The sequence below is a fragment of the Mustela lutreola genome, chromosome 7 (genome assembly GCF_030435805.1).
Source record: "Mustela lutreola isolate mMusLut2 chromosome 7, mMusLut2.pri, whole genome shotgun sequence".
NCBI lineage: Eukaryota > Metazoa > Chordata > Mammalia > Carnivora > Mustelidae > Mustela > Mustela lutreola.
The window spans coordinates 124,406,707-124,423,222 of NC_081296.1; the positions used below are offsets into that span (position 1 = coordinate 124,406,707).

Sequence of the window (16,516 nt, forward strand, 5' to 3'; positions counted from 1 at the left end):
CAGCTGTGTTTTGCAGTGATTCTGGACGTGGGAGCAGCCTCTTAGATAGAACCATTGCTGACAGACGACAGCTTAACACAATTACTTTGCCAGACTTCAGCGATCCCGAGACAGGTGAGAATAACAGACCAGAGGGGACGGAGCGGTGTCCGCGAGCGCGTGGAGCCTGGCCCCGAGTGGCGAGTGGCGTGGGACAAAGACGGCCAGGGCCGGGGCTCGGAAATGTTCCTTACGCTAAGAGGTTAAACTCAGTTGAGGCACGTTTTCTCCAAGTGTCTTTCCAAGTGTGTGTTCACAGTGGGGGATATGCTGGTGCCTGGCTGGCACAGTTCTTTTGAGATCTATTTTACCCCATGCTCTCAAAGCCTCAAATTCAAGACTAAAATTAGATTTTTCACATCCCCATGAAGCTTCCCCTCTGCTTTTCGGTTTCTCCCTTTCTCTTTAAGTTTCAGATCTTAGATATTGATTTTTAATCAGTTGAACATAGGAACACCCCCCCCCCGCCCCCAGCAAAAATGTCCCTTAGGGACCCAGGTGGGTCCTGAGCTTCTGATTCTCGGGTCCCCTGAGCACATGTGTACAACCTTGTCATTTGCGCTTCCACATTTGCCTAAGGACAGAGGAGTAAATACGCCTCTGTCGTTTTCAAAACTCCAGACAAGTAATTCTAATAGTTCTACCGACTGTTCCGTGGCTATTTGGAAAGAAGTTCCCCTGTGCTTCAGGCCTCAAAGGTAGTTCCAGAGCGTGATTTGAAAGAAAGCTGGTGCTGTTGCTTCTTCAGCCCCCCATGCCCTCCCCCCACAGAGGGCCTGTATAAGGCTTGCTCTCCAACCGCATGTGCCTCCTCTTTTCTGGCTGGCTTCATGAAGGGAGCTGCCAGGTCCCTCTCCTGACCTTGTGACAGTCCCCAGCCCCTGCCCAAGTCCTTCCAGAGAAAGCCAGAGAGCAGCCCTCGGGTATGCACAGCTGTCTCCCGAAAAATCTTGGCCCTGGCAGGATGGGAGAGAGACCACCTCTAGAAGCCAGCTGTGCTCCTCGCCGAGCCCATGCCCACAGCTGCCTGTAGACTTCATTCCTTTGCTAGGCTCCCTCTGACCAAAGTTAAGGTCAGCTTGAGAAGTCTGATCCCAGGGCCCCGGGGGCTCCCAGCTCAAGAGAGTGTTGGGTCTTGGATGCCACGAATTGCAGATCAGTGCAGGTGAACAGGGCTGGAGGCCACTGCTCAAACTGCAGACTGACAAAGCCACAAAGAAACTCAGCCGCTGCAGTGACCTGCCCCCTACCATCCCAGCCGCTGGTCCTCCATGGACCAGCAGTCCTGGTGGGGAGCCTCTGACTTTGCATATCACAGCAGTCCTCCTAGAGATGCGATGGAACCCCCTCGTTGCTGGAAAGGGAGGACAGGGCCATAGGCTCTAGCCACTGCGGGGTGAGGCTGGGACACCGTCGGAGGGAGAAGGAGGTGAAGCTCACTAAGGCACCAGCAGCAATTTTGGCTGATTCAGAACAGCTGCCGCGCCTGCCCGGGGCCGTCTCCCCCCTTCTGCCCCCTCCTCAGGATCCTGTGAGGACAGTCCTACTAAATTCAGACCCCTTTCCTTCCAGCTGGCCTGGACCTTAATTTCCCCTGCAGTCCCAAGACTCGAATGCCGCATCGCACCGAATACAGATTGTGGCAGAACAGAGGAGAGGCCCTTGTTATTTGTTCTCCCCTTTGCCCCGTGGGACATTTCCCCTGGAGACTTCAGGAGTGTCCCCGGGCAGGTTAGACCTTCTGAGATGCGGGAGGGTCCAGGTGAGGTGTGTACAGGGCGGGGCGCAGTGAGGGCGTTGCCGCACCCTGATCCCTAGTGGGGTTGGGGCCTCTGCTCCATCCTTCCCGCTGGAAGCCCAGGGTGTTGGAGTGGGGCGCTGACACAGATGCCCTAGGACAACAGGACCACGGCACCGCCTCCAGGCCTGGCCACTGGCCATTTGACTGTTGTTGTAGGATCCCTGCAAGACGATTCCTGTAGGAATCGTCTTTTACCGGTCCTGCCCTCAGAGCCCGCAATTACTGGTTTACACACCACTCCCTACTGACCCAGGAGGCCAGGGAATTAGAAATGGGGAAGGCCACATTAGGAGGGCTTATCACTGCCAACTGGTTATAAATGAGGGTAGAACATGCTGAAATGACAATTGAAATCAAAGAGACAAAAATGAGGAAGACGCATCTAAAAACAGAAAGCGTGCCTCCATCTTGATTCCTAGAGCCCAGTTTCCTGTAGTTCAGCCGGCGCACTCTCACTCGCACGCCTCCGGATGGCCTGACTGGGGGACATCCCGCAGAGTCTAAGTTCTGATTCACAAGGTGCCACAGAGAAGTTTTGCTCCCATCCCTGCACCCCCGTCTTGTTTTTCCCCGAAGGTGACCATTTTTATTAACGTTGTGGTTGCCCTTCCAGTGTTTTCTTCACGCAAACAATCATAGATAAGATTTCCCATGTTCCCCTACGTCAGAATTAGCATAATGCTGTGTAGCTGTGCCATCGAGCACCTGGCACTTTTCAGTTCACACACGTCCCGAAGACCCTTCCATAGCCACCTGCAGAGAACGTCCACGTCCTCTCCGGCAACGTGGCGTTCCATGGCGCAGGCTTCACACTCCGGGCTTCTCCATCCCCTCTTCCTCCTCCTCTTTGCCACGGTCTTCAGTGCACGTGAGGGAGGAGGCTGGCCAGTTTTGAACGAGCTGGCACTGCTCATTTAGGGAAGCAACTGGGCTATCGAGGAAAAGAGAAAAGGAACTTATCCAAGGTAAAAGTGGTCCCAAATCGAAACAAAGTGACCGAGGTCTACTGTGGTGTGAGAGGACCCAGCCCTGGCAGGGGACAGCTCGCTGATAGTATTGGTCCGTGCCCCACCTGGGGCTTCTCTCCTTTCCTGAATTCCCTAATTTAAAGGGCTCGGGCATCTGACATGAGCGAAGCCGCACAGTGCTGGCATCCACAAGGACGTGGCCAGGGCCATGGTGAACCTCCACCACCGTGACCCTGTCCATTCTCCGTCACCCAGGGTACAGACAGAGAGTCCTTTGTGAAGCCACAGGCCCTCTTGGGTCCCTTGTTTTTGTGTTCCAGAACTAAAATGTATTTCCTTTTTGGTTTTGTGTTTTTTTAATTTTCTGTTGTGGAAAATGTTCAAATATATCACAACAGAGACACCAATAATGAATCCCCACGTACCTACCACCAGCTTTCAATGATTAGTATTCCTTTTTCATCATCTCTCCTGTCCCACACTTAGTTTTTATAGAGTATTTTAAGGCAAATCCCAGACATCATACTTCGTATGCTAAAATTTCAGTATAAATGTCAAGGAGATAAGAACTCTTAAAAACTAGAAGCACAGTGCCATTATTATACCTCTGGATCATTTTAAGATGCAGGATTAGCATTATTGATTTGAGAAGTGGCTAATTAACTAGGATGTGGTTCTCTACCTCTGAAATTGCCCATTTGAACATCTATGGAATACCGTAAGGGGAACTAGAAGCTTGGGACTGGCCCAGTCCACTGTGGCTAATGGAGTAGGTATGATTTCATTAAGTGGATGTGGCAAATTGGAAAAGCCCCAAAACAACATGATCTCCCTTCCCTTGTCACCTCTGGCTCCCCTGCCCCCACCTTTAATAGGTCCCAGCCTTGGGAAAAAAGAGGAATCAGATAGAGTGACAGTCTTAGCGTTGAAGCTATGAATCATTGTCTTTTCTTAGGAATAAGTTGGTAGTTCCTTAAATAGAGGATAAGAAAAAAATGTTTTTTTCTTCCTTTTGCCTTCAAAACAGGATGTGGAGTAAGGCGGTTTATCTCTAATCATTGGTAGATATTACCAGACACCTCTCCAAAGCAAAATTATTCTTTTACCGTGAAAGTTTAGTCCATTGTGTCTGGGACAATTTTTCATTGTAGCCGTGGTTGTCTCCCTGTTAATGGATATGTCTCCAGTGGCGAGGCATGAAGGTGGTGGTGACAGCTTCTTTCCAAAGTGCCCAGCCTGTGCACCCGACCACAGGCCAGCTTGGAAAGCTTAGCCCTCCATTGTCACGATGCTGGCACCATGACCTATACCTCAGTATCTCTACCTAGGAAAACCTTCACTTTCAAGTAAACTTTATGTAAGTGCTTCTCATAAAAATTAAATCTAGAAATAGCCAAGGTCTGTACCTTTCCAACTGAAAAGTGGTCTCTAGAATATCCTGGATATTGTAGGTTAAAGATGTATTATTTTCAGCGGATCATGCTGCCGAGTCTGTGCCCAGGTAAATCGGAGTTATTTTTATTCCGTGGTGTTGTTGCAGAACAATTAAATAACCAGTGGGGAAAAAAAACAACAAATTTGTTTTCTTTGAAAAACACTTGTATTCTATTGTCCAGTAGAGGAATGATTGTGTATTACATGACCTCATTTTCTTTGCAGCTTATGTGAGTATATTAAAAGCTAGTTTATTTTTTCCTTTGTGTCTCTAAAGCTTTTTTTTTTTTTGCCTTTATCGTTTTTTTTTCTCTTTCACTTTTTTAGTGTCAGATACCTCCTCCTCCTCCTCTTCTCTTTCAAGAACCGAATCTCCTCTCCACCTGTTTGTGTCTCCTCATCTTCGTTCTCATCCTAAACCTGACATCTTTGTGTGGCCCCCCACGGCTCATTCATTCAATGACCCAAGTCCCCGCCAGGAACCCTCTCTGTGTAAACATGGTTTATGGTTTTTCCTTTCTTGTTAGACCTGCTTCATTTGCCTGATGTTTCATTTTCTGATAATCTTCCTAACTGATAAGCTGGGTAGGAAACTCCATCAAATTTATCGGAGAGGAAAATCTTGCCAGTTTGAAAATCCCAAAGCTGTGTGGGGCAGAAGGAGACATTGTTGCCCAAGTTCCAACCTCTTTTTTGAAAAGTGAAAGAGACCTGTTTTGAGCAGGATAAATAGAAGCTTTTCTAGACAATGCTTCTGGTTCTCAGCATACTTGCATACTTTCCTGGAGTTAATATACATGCATAAAAATCCCATTTTTAAAAAAGGCCATTTAGAACATTTTGCACATAATTTATTTCTATGAATTTCTGATTTTCTACTTAGAAATTAATTCAACAAGCATACAGTGATCAAGGTGATATCATAAAGATAATGGTCATAAGCCCTTTAAATTTGTGGTTCTCAAACTTGACTATGCATTAAAATCACAGAAACAGCTTTGAAAACTGCAGATCCCCTGAGCCCCACCCCTAGAGTTTATGATTCAGTAGCCTGAGCTGGAGCCCAGGCATGTGGATTTACAGAGAACCCACTGAGGATTCCCGGGCCAACGGGTCAGGTATTACATCTTGAGAAACATGCTCTAAATTGTTCTCCATTTGCAAGGAAGGAAAATGTAGGGCTTGTGGGGAAACCTATGAAACTAGGCAGAGAAATTGGACAGGATTTAATCTAATCTTGCCTTTATATAATACAAAAATTTGGAAAGTCTGTTTTACGGTGTTTGGGGAGCTATCCATTTAACAAACAAACAAACAAACAGATTCCTGTATTAAAATGAAACACTGGTTGATCAGGTCCTTAAATGGGACCTAAATGTGGGTCTCACCAGGAGAGGCCAAGCTTGCCTTCTCTCACTCATTTATTCTATGTTCGCTTTTCCTGCAGCATTGCCAGAAAATTTAATCTCTGTATCCACGATTTATAAGGGCTCATCTCTGTCCCAAATGCTCAGTTATATGCTGAACAAAAGCTCCTGAGGGGAGCTGCTGCCAGAAAGAACTACTTTCTCTAATGGGCTCATCTTTCTGATGGCTACCCTGCCGTGTTAGACTCACACACATACACGCAAAGTTGGGCAGAAATGATGCTATCATCTAAAATAAGTCATCCAAACCAAGAAACGCTCTGGTTTTACTTCACTGCATAGTTAAGTTTTCTGAACTTGGCTTTCATGGCAATCCCAGCTTTATGAAATGCAAGGCGAAGATAATGTTTATAAACTGCTTATGTGGTTTTTAATCCATTTCTTAAAATAGACATTTTCCCTTTAATACAGTGCCCATAGGCAACTGCCTCCTTCCGCTTTTCTGGAAAAGGTGTTGGGTACATTGCCTTTTGCCCAGTTTTCTGTCTTCAAATGGGATCTTACCATTCTAGAATAGCATGACAGATTCCCAGTGGCCCGGCCACTCTCGCTGCACAACAAACCCACCTACCTCTACCCCCGCCAGTGTTTATCTTGTCACATCCCAGAGAGCCCAGCATTCCTTTAAACCTTTGAAGACTGAGATCCTCTCTGGTGAGACATCTGATACCCGATTAATTAGTAAATTGTCAGAGCGATGAGCACCCACTGGGCTTTCTGCTGAATGTGCTGCGTCCCAAGCAGGGTTCAATTGTTTATTCTTTGTGAAACTATAAGTCATGTCTTGCCCTTAGGGAGTGCCTCACAGGTGCCCAGGTGATGTTCCCGAGAATCTTTTTCTCGCCCATAGCTACCACATTTAGTTAGAGAAGCATACTGTACATTACCGATAGATATAAAATTTCTTGATTAGAAGTATAATGAATTTGAATCCTGGCTCCTTTCCTGAGGACAGATAGCCAAGGCCTGAAGTTCTCTGAATTTCTCTCTCCAATCCTTTGACTTTATAGGAGTGATAACTAGCCCAAGTCTACAAACTATTAGAATCATGATTAGGGTTAATGGTGGAAAGATCTGAAAACCGCTTGTTTGATTATTTTTCCCTTCCCTTTGGAATTTCCTGCCCTGGAAACAAAACACATTACATGGGTTGGTCAGCTTTCATGTGCTGGGTGAACATTTAAATGTAGAGGGGAATGCCCAGTTGGCCTTTCTTTGGTTTCAAAAAACAAAACACAAAAAACATTGTTAGTGGAAAAACATGTGTCACTCTTGAATTGAAATCTAATTTGAGACAGCCAGACTTACAGTTGGAAGGTTATTAGAACTCTGTTTGCTTTCTTAGCCTTAATTTTGATTTTTCAAATGTTTTGTTTCTTGGTTTTAATTTTTGATTTGATTTGTTGTTCCAAGGCAACTCTCCAGAAGTATACTTTCATGGTTTTCCCTCCCTTTTTTCAGTTAGTAAGTAGTTTACCGATCTCTCTATTAACCTTTCTGAGGGTCTCCAGAATCACGCTTCCCTCCACCGTGGAACGTGTGTTGCAGTTGTGGATCGTGGGGAATGCTGAGATGACATGGGTGTGAGGCTGCCACCTGCTTGTCCACTGCTACCTGGGGCCCTTCTCTCCTGAGATGCTAATGTTCCCCCCCCACCCCCCCTACATGCTCTGCCCCCTCACCACCCCGCCCCAACCCCCTGCAGCCTGGGTGTAAGCACTGGGGAGGCAGTACTTCTCTGGGAGGGACTACAGAAGGAGGCAGTGCATGAAAGATGTCCTAGTCAGGCCTCCAGTGGATTGGCCACACACAACACACCCCCACCCCCCACCCCCGTGCTGATCGGAAGCTGATCGGAAGTGCTGATGCTCCACCACCACCCCCAAGTGCAGGTCATCTGTGAATTTGGAGTAGAGGGAACCAGTTGAATCATGGAATTTTTTTTTTCCAGTTCAACCACTATTGCTATTTAGAAAAGCAATTCTAATAATTAATTTTCCTTAAAAAAGGCAAAACAGACTTCATAAAATTTAACCTGCATCTAACCAAACTGAAAGGACACTAAGCAGTTCCCCAGGCATAGGACTAACACTTTCAATGGTGTTCTTTTAAGGCATGAGTGAATTATTTTTCCAAGGATGTTTCCTAGACTGCAGATTCTCTGTGATCAAATATTTTGGGGAAATATTGCATCTCTCTCTTAGAGAGTGACAGTTCATACTGGCACACTAAAGGCTCTGAGAAGTCCTACAGTTTAAAAAAGTCAAGGTTCTGAAGTTTGACCCCTTGTTCCCCAGCTAATTTCATCATTTTCTCACCCTATGGAATCCGTGTTCCAGGGACTGCATTTTTAGAAATGCTAATGTATGTAATAGTGAACCAGGCTATTTGAATGATCTGAGCCTTTACTTCTTAGAGCAAATATTCCTCTCAGGGGAGCTGATTTCCCCCTCTGAAATCCAGCTCAGCTTAGATATGACTTTATTTCTGGCTTTTGAAAGTGTCCATAGAAATAAAATATTTTTTAAATGAATAAAAGTACATAGTAGAAGAGAGTTGTTTGGTATTGTCATCACATTAGGGTTTTAAGGGAAAAAAGTTTCACTGCCAGCGTTCTTTCAAATCAAGCTCCTCAGATACATTAAAAAGATTTGATTTTTCAGAAAGTCAGGTTACACTAGAATCTTCAGGCAGCCCTCATTACTTACAGTGAGGCTCAGTGCATTTATACAAGGGACATAACTATCTTCCATGGAAACCACTCCAGCTCTCCAAAGTCAGGAAAGCTAGGTTCAAGGACTTGTTCTGCAGAAGAACCCAGGCAACTCATTTAATCTCCCTGCACTTTAGCTTCCCTATCTGTAAGGACGTCAGTTTACTAATCCTATTCACACATGCCTTTATGGCGTGCCAGGAGCGCAGCCTGATCTCCAGGCCTGGGTTAGGTTCCCCACTCCCAAGTGACAGCGGGCAGCTGTGGCTCCCGCAGGGAGGTAGCCGCCGGGTGGTAGGAGCCCTATTGAGACACACTCTGTGCTCTCCATTCTCCATGTGGGCTGCTCACCACTCCTTAGACCTGGGGATCCCAGGCACCCCCATTCCTGAGCGCTCACAGTCATCTTGGAGGAAAATGCATGTTGACGGTTTTATTCGCCTCTCCAAGAAGGTGCTAAAATCAGGAATTCCGACTTGGGTTCTTGGCTCGGCTTTTCAGATCCCTGATTCCAGTGAGACTGCTGCTCTCTTTAGGAACACGGAACCCCGGGGAAGGGAATCAGCAGAGTCATGACAAAACGCACCTCTTAAATGAAATAAGGTTGAGAAACAAATTCAAGGTTGTTACGTTTCCCCCTTTTCTTTTGGCTAGCATTTCATTATTGACTTTGCATTTTTTCTGACATTTAATACTGTATCTCTCGATCGGGAAATGACTTAGTCCATGGGGTGTACATTTCACCCTCTGCTCCTGCTTAACAGAATAAAGTCAGGTTTTTAGAATCTGTGTATGAAAACATCACTCCAGTGATGACCCCACTGCTCTTGCGGGGTGGCGGTTAAAAAAAAAAATAAGCCTCAATGATTCGAGGATGAAACTTTTCTTGCTATAATGAAATTAAAATTAATTCTCCCCAATTAGTTCTGTGGTGTCTTTCTTTAAATGAGATCAAAGACAGTTTTAGGAGATTGACGAGGCAGTAATAAGTGGCACTCAGACGGAAGTGAAGGAGTGTGTGTCCAGTAATGAGACTGTCACCCAAACTGGAGAGGCTTTTCCCAGAAGCTACATTCAAAGACAAATGCAGCCTTTCCCCCAGCACTTGAGTCCAGACGCACAGCCTCATGAATATGCGACAGGGAGGGTTTCTAGTGGAGATGAAAGCATCTGCCTGGTGTAGTCCTCCAGAAGGTACTGTCTCCAGCCCAGAGCCATGGCTCGGCTCGCTCTGACAGCTGGCCTCTTCCCGCATGCTTGCGAACGGCTTCCCGCCACGCTTCCCGTGTGCCCACCTGTCCCTGCCAACACCCGTCAGCAGCATGCCGGGTGCCCCCGCATGCCCACTGGTGGCCATAAACCCCAGTCCCCCCCCCTCCGCCCCCGCTTTAGTGGGATCCTTCCCTAAAGCTTTCCCTGGGGAGAACATTTCCCCCCGTCAGGAGAAGACACATCCTGTCAGGTTCCATGTGCTTGATATTCTGTTAAAGTCACTTGGAAATTGTGATCTCGTCTCGAGACCGTGGGTTTGGCTGTCCTGACTTACTTGGCTGTCTTCATCTCTTTTCCATTCCATGGAAAAGGGAACTGTCTCCCAGAACGGGGACCAAAGTTATTTATCAGAGGAACCCACAGGCAGGAGAAGCCCCGTTGTCAGGGGGAATCAGGCAGGAATGGCGGGCGCCTGCCAAGCGCTATGGTCCCACACCCTGTCAGACTGGCAGACACGCTACAGGGGACGTGGCTGCTGTCACGGAACTGAAGATATGCCAGGGAGGAGCCCCCCCACCCCAAACCCCACGTCAGCTTCCTCAGAGAAGCAGGACTGCCTCTAGCAAAGATGGGAATTGTCCTATAACACCCGGGGGGCGGGGGGTGGGGGCGGAATGTTTAATGTTCGAAAAAAAAAAAAAAAAGGTGTAGAGGCCAAGTGCCTAACTTGGTGCTTGGTGTGAGAGTGGACTGTCCCTCGTCTTCAGAACAGAAGGCTACTGAGCTGTGTCTCCTGCAGCCCCGGGGAAATGCTGGTTCTTAGAGCCCAGGTGGCAGGTGTGAGAAGGTCACCAGGCTGCCTGCAGTGAGCAGTGTTGGACTGATTTTACTTTCAAGCCTTAGCTCAAGAAAGACGTTCTTTTCCTGTTAAAAATGAAGCATCGTAAGCAGAGCTCTCTGGCAAGAATGCTTAGTCATTCGGACCGCTGTTCAGTATTCGGGGTCTTGAAGAGGGAGACCGGCGGCCTCTTCCTTCCTGTTTGAGTTGTTTGGGGGTTGGGGGGGGACAACTTCTCAGAACTGGGAGCTGAATAAAGTCTAGTGACAGATAATATCGAATCATTTCAGACCTGAGGGGCACTAAGTGTGGAGGTTCACCAGCCGTCGGGGCTGCTGTGTGCCCGCCCCTGAGTGGCTCTTTTTCTTTTCCGAAGAACATGGGGAGCACAGGTGTCTGCTGCTATGGGGTTCGTCAGGGAGAAGGTGGGTGCCCAGTGGAGACAGGGGACTTCGGGCACAGCCGCAAGGCCCATTATCCCAGATTCATGCACACCAGGCATCTGAGTTAATTCTGGGGCTGGGAAGCCGAGAGCAGCCCAAAGCCCCAGCAAACTCATGTGGGATATGCAGTAAAGGATTTTCGTTGCACATCATGTGACACTTGGCCCTTGTTCCTGGACGCTGACGTGTACCCAGGCACCAGGGGGGCGGAGATCCATCTAAGATCTAGTCTAGCTACGACATGCTGGGAAGATACGGGGGAGAGGGAGGTGCATGCCCTACAGACGAGAGCCGCTCACCCAGTGCCACCAGAACAGTCAGGACAGCCAGCCGGACTGTAGAGGGAGGCTCTGCGTTCAGGAACCCTGCTCGCGAAAACAGGCCTTATCGAACATAACCACGCCCCGTCATCTCTTATGCCTTATGCCTAACAAGATTGTTGCCTCCGAGATCCCTCTGAATGGTGAGATGGGGTTCACGTGCGATGCCCCCGGGGCGGTCTGTGTGAGGTCGAGCACAGGTGTGGCGAGCTTTGGACAAGGGGTTTTCCAAAAGGCTCCAGCTGCACCCGCAGTCTGAGCCAAGGCTCCCAGTGTCCCGGGTTCCTCAACACGCCTCCGCGCACGGTAGCAGCCTGGGTCAGGAAGCCTCGGGAGGGCTTTGGAGCTCGGACTCACGGCTTCCTGAGGTCAGTGACCTTGGTTCTGGGTCCCATCAGCCATGGGGAGCTGCCCGTCCGGTTCCCTGGTCCTCTTTGCTGCTTCCCTTCCCCCACAACCCCTCCAGACGAAAAGCCTGGATGAGAACAGTTCTTCAGGCGGCACTTTGCCTTTGGATCAGGGGTCCAAGACCACATTTTCCTTTGGGCATCTGGCTGGCAGAGAAGAGAGAGCAGTTGGCTTGAGGAAGTCCAGATCTGCTCAGCGCCAGGGCATCTGAAGCCCCCTGGAGCATCTGGACAGTTAGCTCACGGAACCCGGGCCGGATTTTCAGGCGCGCCCTCGGCTGCCTGCACCCGCTCTCGGTTCGGTTGGCTTTGCGGTGGCTTTGCAGAGCCTCCTTGCCCTATGGCTGAGGGAGCTGGGGGAGCACAGCAGCTGCTCGGCCTGCTGGGTGACGACGGCGGTAAGCACGTCTCGAATTAATGTGATAAATAAGAGATGCCCACCAGCCGGGCTCTCTCCCCGGCTTACCTCTTGAACCTGATTACGTGGAAGCTTATCCCTCCAGAGTCTTGGATCTCAAATGAGAAATATATCTTCTATTCCTCCCTCTGATTCCTTTTTTAAGCCTCAATTTGTCCATTTCCCTTAGGATAATAATCCCTTCCACCCCCACGTACACTGTGGGAATACATTTGCTTTGGTGAGAAAGACAAGGGTTGCCTTAAAAGAAAAAAAAATGTTGGTAAGAACGAGCATTTCTAGTTGTGTACCTACTTAAACCAAAATCTGGTTTGGTAGAAAGGATCTATTATCTGGCACTCACTGTTTCAGTCCTATGAGATAGTCACTTAAAGACTGTTTTGTTTTTGGTTTTTTTGGTGTTTTTTTTTAAATCAGATATAGCCATTCTGATTGATAATGATGTTTATTTTTTTTCCTCCAAATTCTAATCCTATGGAAGAATTTGACTGTATTATTGCCAGGAATAGTAGAGGTTAACTAGTCAGTAATGTTGCCCTTATTATTAGTCAACTATTATTGTTAGCCAGTACCTAAATGCTCTAATACTCATACCTAGTTTAGAATATGAAGGGTTTCTGCCCTTGGGAAGCATGTGTTAAAAAGGGATCAGCTAGGTGGGAAATCCATAGTCCCCCTCGATATTTAAATGGCTTGGGTATATTGAAGACAGGGAAAGCCACGGAGTGAGGTACAGTGTGTAACCCTACGATGTGCCGCAGTCATCTGCAGTCCTAGTGGCTGGAGGTGAGAACAGCCACACCGAGAAGCCCTTTGAGACAGTGAAGGTTCTGGCCCCTGAGTCCTTGTTAGGCCAGGACAGTAGAGCACACAGACATGCTTCCAGAAGAGGGGACCAACCACTCTCCTCCAGATTGCAGCCCGTGACATGTCTGTCGACAGTACTTATTCATTCTGCAAGCATTTACCTAGTACCTCTCATGGGCCTGGTATTGTCAGCCTCTGAGAGCACCTTGATGTGGGGCCTGCCTCCACGCAATCTAAGAGGAGAGACAGTGACATTAACAGGAAACAGTGTGGTCTGTGCAGTGGGTAGCCAGGTAGCCATAGCCACAGGGTGCTGGAGGAGCACTGAGGACCCAAGGCCCACCTTCTAACAGGGATGTGACAGGGAAACAAAACAGAAGGCTCACGGCAGCCTTCCTGGAGGAGGTGGTAGCGGAGCTGGATTAGAAGCCAGATTCAGAGTTAGACTACTGTTCGAGTCCTACTTTTGCCACCCACTGGGTGTACGACTTTGGATAAGTTCATAAGCTCATTAAATCTCAGCTTCGTTATCTAAAGCATGCAGGTAACACCGTTAGCTGCCTCACAGAATTGTTTAAAGGTTAAATGAAATAATAAATGTAAAGTGGTCATCGGAGTGCCTGAAACCTGCCATGGCATGTAACTAAAACTGATAATGACTCCTGTCATCATTAGCCAGACCTTATTCATAGGGAAACACGTTATTATGTGAATAATTAGTTATGTAGTTGTGTATAGCTATCACGAAGAGAAGGGACTTTAACAATGGTTCTGATTAATTCGTTTGCAGCCCAAATAAAACAGTGAATCCAAAAATCAAAATTAGCCCCTCCAACAGTCACAGGTCCTCGTAGCAAAGGACCCGTAGAAACTAGGAGAAAAACGGGTAGAATTTTTGTTTAGTATTTGTTCATTATTGTTAGTTGCAAATGAATTAGTGACTAAATATTTTAAGCGTCTCGGTTTTGATTTCCAGTGTGGCAAAACATCAGCTGATACAACCCAGATAAGCAGAATCTCTGGGCGGAGTCTCGGGAACTCTGCAGAGTCTATAAAAGGATCCTGAGACCAGGAGAATTGAGAACCAGTGTTCTAAGGAACAAGATCTTCCTGGAACACTGTTCCCCTTGGGCTGCAGGGAAGCAGGGGAGCACATGCTCCCTGCCTGGCGTGTGTAGAAGACGCCTTCAGGCTTTTTTTTGACCAAATGTTAATAACAACTGCTTTCTGTCTCTCCCGGTGGGTCCCTCTCAGTCTTGGCCACAGAGTAGACTCCCTGGAGTGATTCGCAAGAGGCCTGCCATGTCCCACTCTTGCAAGAGTTAGGGATTCGGTTCGCCTGGGCCCAGCTACAGCATCGTGGTCTTTTAAATCTCCAAGTGATTCTTATCTGAAGCCCCAGTTGAGAACCACTGTTCAAGGTGATCGGTGAGAAGGCAAACTGGCCTGGTGACGTCAGAATATAGCAACAACAACCTTGTTTATTTAGTTGAAATTTAGCTGCTGCTAAAAGTCTCAGGAAAACTATATCAAATCCTTGTTCTCAAAGTTAAAATATTTCTTTTCCATAAAAAAGTCCAAAACAAAACAAGACACCCCCCCCCAAAAAAAATCGACAGCAGTCTAATCATTTTGCTGTTTTGATTTTTTTCTTTCTTTTTTTTTTTTTTTTTTAAGTAGTCAGACACGCTTTGTCTAAGCGAGGGTCAGTCCTTAGCGGGACTTCCTCAGTGCTGGATCATGATGGCAACGGCTGGTGTCTTTTAACTGAGTCTCAGGTTCCTCCTCGCTGCAGCCCTGTTCCCTCTGCAGGACTCACTGGCCATTCCCGGAGGCGCCCTCCTCCCGCTTGTCCCCGTGGGCACTCTGTGTGGCTCATCCACCGAAGGCAGATTCCCAGTCTGCTTCTGTCCACCTCCCGTGAGCCCCCTCCAGCAAACCCCTGCTGAAGGATGTGATGGTATTCAGAAGTACCTATGTTTCCTTCATGTTGGAACTGTCAAAGCACAATATGGGTGGCCAGCCTCTTGTCGCAAATACTCTCAAGATGCATCAATTGTAGTGCATCTCAAAGCCCCAACAGAAATTACTTTTATGCTCACAATTTCTTCTTATCCAGAGTATAACCAGCTCCGGTTTTCTAGAGTGTTCAGTGTTTGTCTTTATCGATTATCACTATTTGAAACCTAATGATAAGCTGAGAGTCACCGCTCACCCATGTCAGAACATCTCTCTCCCTGGTACCCTCACAATAAATTAAAAATGAAGAATGTGGCCAGTGATATAAATATCAACAGTTCGCAGTTAAAATAACTGAGATGCCTGCTCTCAGCTCCGAGACCACACCTCTAAGAGGGAGTGTCGGGGAGAGGTGAGGACTCAGCCCACTGAGCAGGGAATGGTCTCCAGTCACCAGGCCTCGTAGATGGGCAAGTGAGGAGGAAGGAGGCATTTGATTTCTGAATAGAAGTTCCTTTACCTGCTTCCTTTGACTAGTAGATGTGCTTGGTCTGCTCATCTCCGTAGCTATTTAGGACAGGTTTTGACCCTGAGGCACACGGGTACCACTCCTGAGCCCAGGGACGTTTGCTATAGTCTATCCTCCTAGTTCAGCCTTGACAATGGACATCGGCTTAAATCTTGGGCTAACGTGTGCTCTTCCTCCTATCCTTAGGTCATGTCCTAGAATGTGGTTCCAAATCTAGGGATGTTGGCCCACTCTTGAAGGCCAGGGAGAGGACTGGCAAGTTTCTGGGTTTGTCTTAAGAATGGCCTTCTCCATCCCCACGAGACAAGGCTGACTCCTGCCTGGCCCTCTGGTGGTTTCTAGGCTTAGACCCGGCCAGGCGTGCTCTGTCACTTCCCCTTGTGGTCCTTCATTTATGCCACGTTCCAGCATGAGCGTCACAGCCGTGTGTCCAACTCTGCCCTTCTCCTGCCCCCGAACACTCGCACTGTCTTAGACTCAGCTCCCGTGTGGAGCACTTCCCCTAGCATGTGCTCTGGTTGTTGACTAAAGATTAGCTAGAGTGGAGGACGGAGACTCCCGTTCCAGGCCGTAATGCCTGTCTGTATTTCATGGACATCCAACTCGGAGACCCCATGGGGGAAGGAGTGTGTGTTCGTCTTGAACTTGTGTCTGTGTGTGGGAGGAGGCGGGTGGATGGCTGGTTGGGCAGGTCTGTCCTTTTACTTCTGATGCCGTCTTCTCAAAAACCCCCCACAGGCTCTGTCCATGCCACATCCGTGGCAGCATCCAGAGTGGAACAGGCACTGTCTGAAGTGGCCTCGTCTCTGCAGAGCAGTGCCCCCAAGCAGGGCCCGCTACACCCCTGGATGACGCTGGCGCAGATCTGGCTCCATGCAGGTATGGCTCTGCCCCCCGCAACCCCCACGGCCGTGCCAGATGCCGGGGGAGCCTGTGGGTGCTCGCCTGTTTACCTATGACCCCTCTCTGGAGGGTTTTTGAGAAATCAAAGCAGTCACAGGTCAGAATGCCACAGCTGCTTGCAGGAACCATGAGTTCCTCTGTGTCTCCCCGTCATGCCCCAGAACCTGGTACAGAGCAGACAGGCAGCCAAGATGACCCGATTGGCCTCTGAGGGGCGCAGGGAGGTCACCGGGTGGGATGCCAGCTGTGTGCCCTCAGAGGAGCCAGAGAGCGACCTACACCGAGGCTTGCTTCGCAG

General features: G+C 48.2%; 1 protein-coding gene across 6 annotated transcripts in view; it reads left to right on the forward strand.

The window, feature by feature from the left end:
* Window positions 1-16,516, forward strand: part of TTC7B (tetratricopeptide repeat domain 7B) — a 247,450-nt gene that overhangs the window by 189,319 nt on the left and 41,615 nt on the right. For 4 of the 6 annotated variants that reach the window (XM_059182508.1, XM_059182511.1, XM_059182514.1 and 1 more), the window contains 4 exons: window positions 17-114; window positions 4,570-4,734; window positions 7,083-7,133; window positions 16,054-16,194. In XM_059182508.1, coding sequence (XP_059038491.1) covers window positions 17-114; window positions 4,570-4,734; window positions 7,083-7,133; window positions 16,054-16,194 — 455 coding nt within the window. The remainder of the gene's footprint in view (window positions 1-16; window positions 115-4,569; window positions 4,735-7,082; window positions 7,134-16,053; window positions 16,195-16,516) is intronic. The other 2 variants (XM_059182509.1, XM_059182510.1) reach the window with 2 other exon arrangements.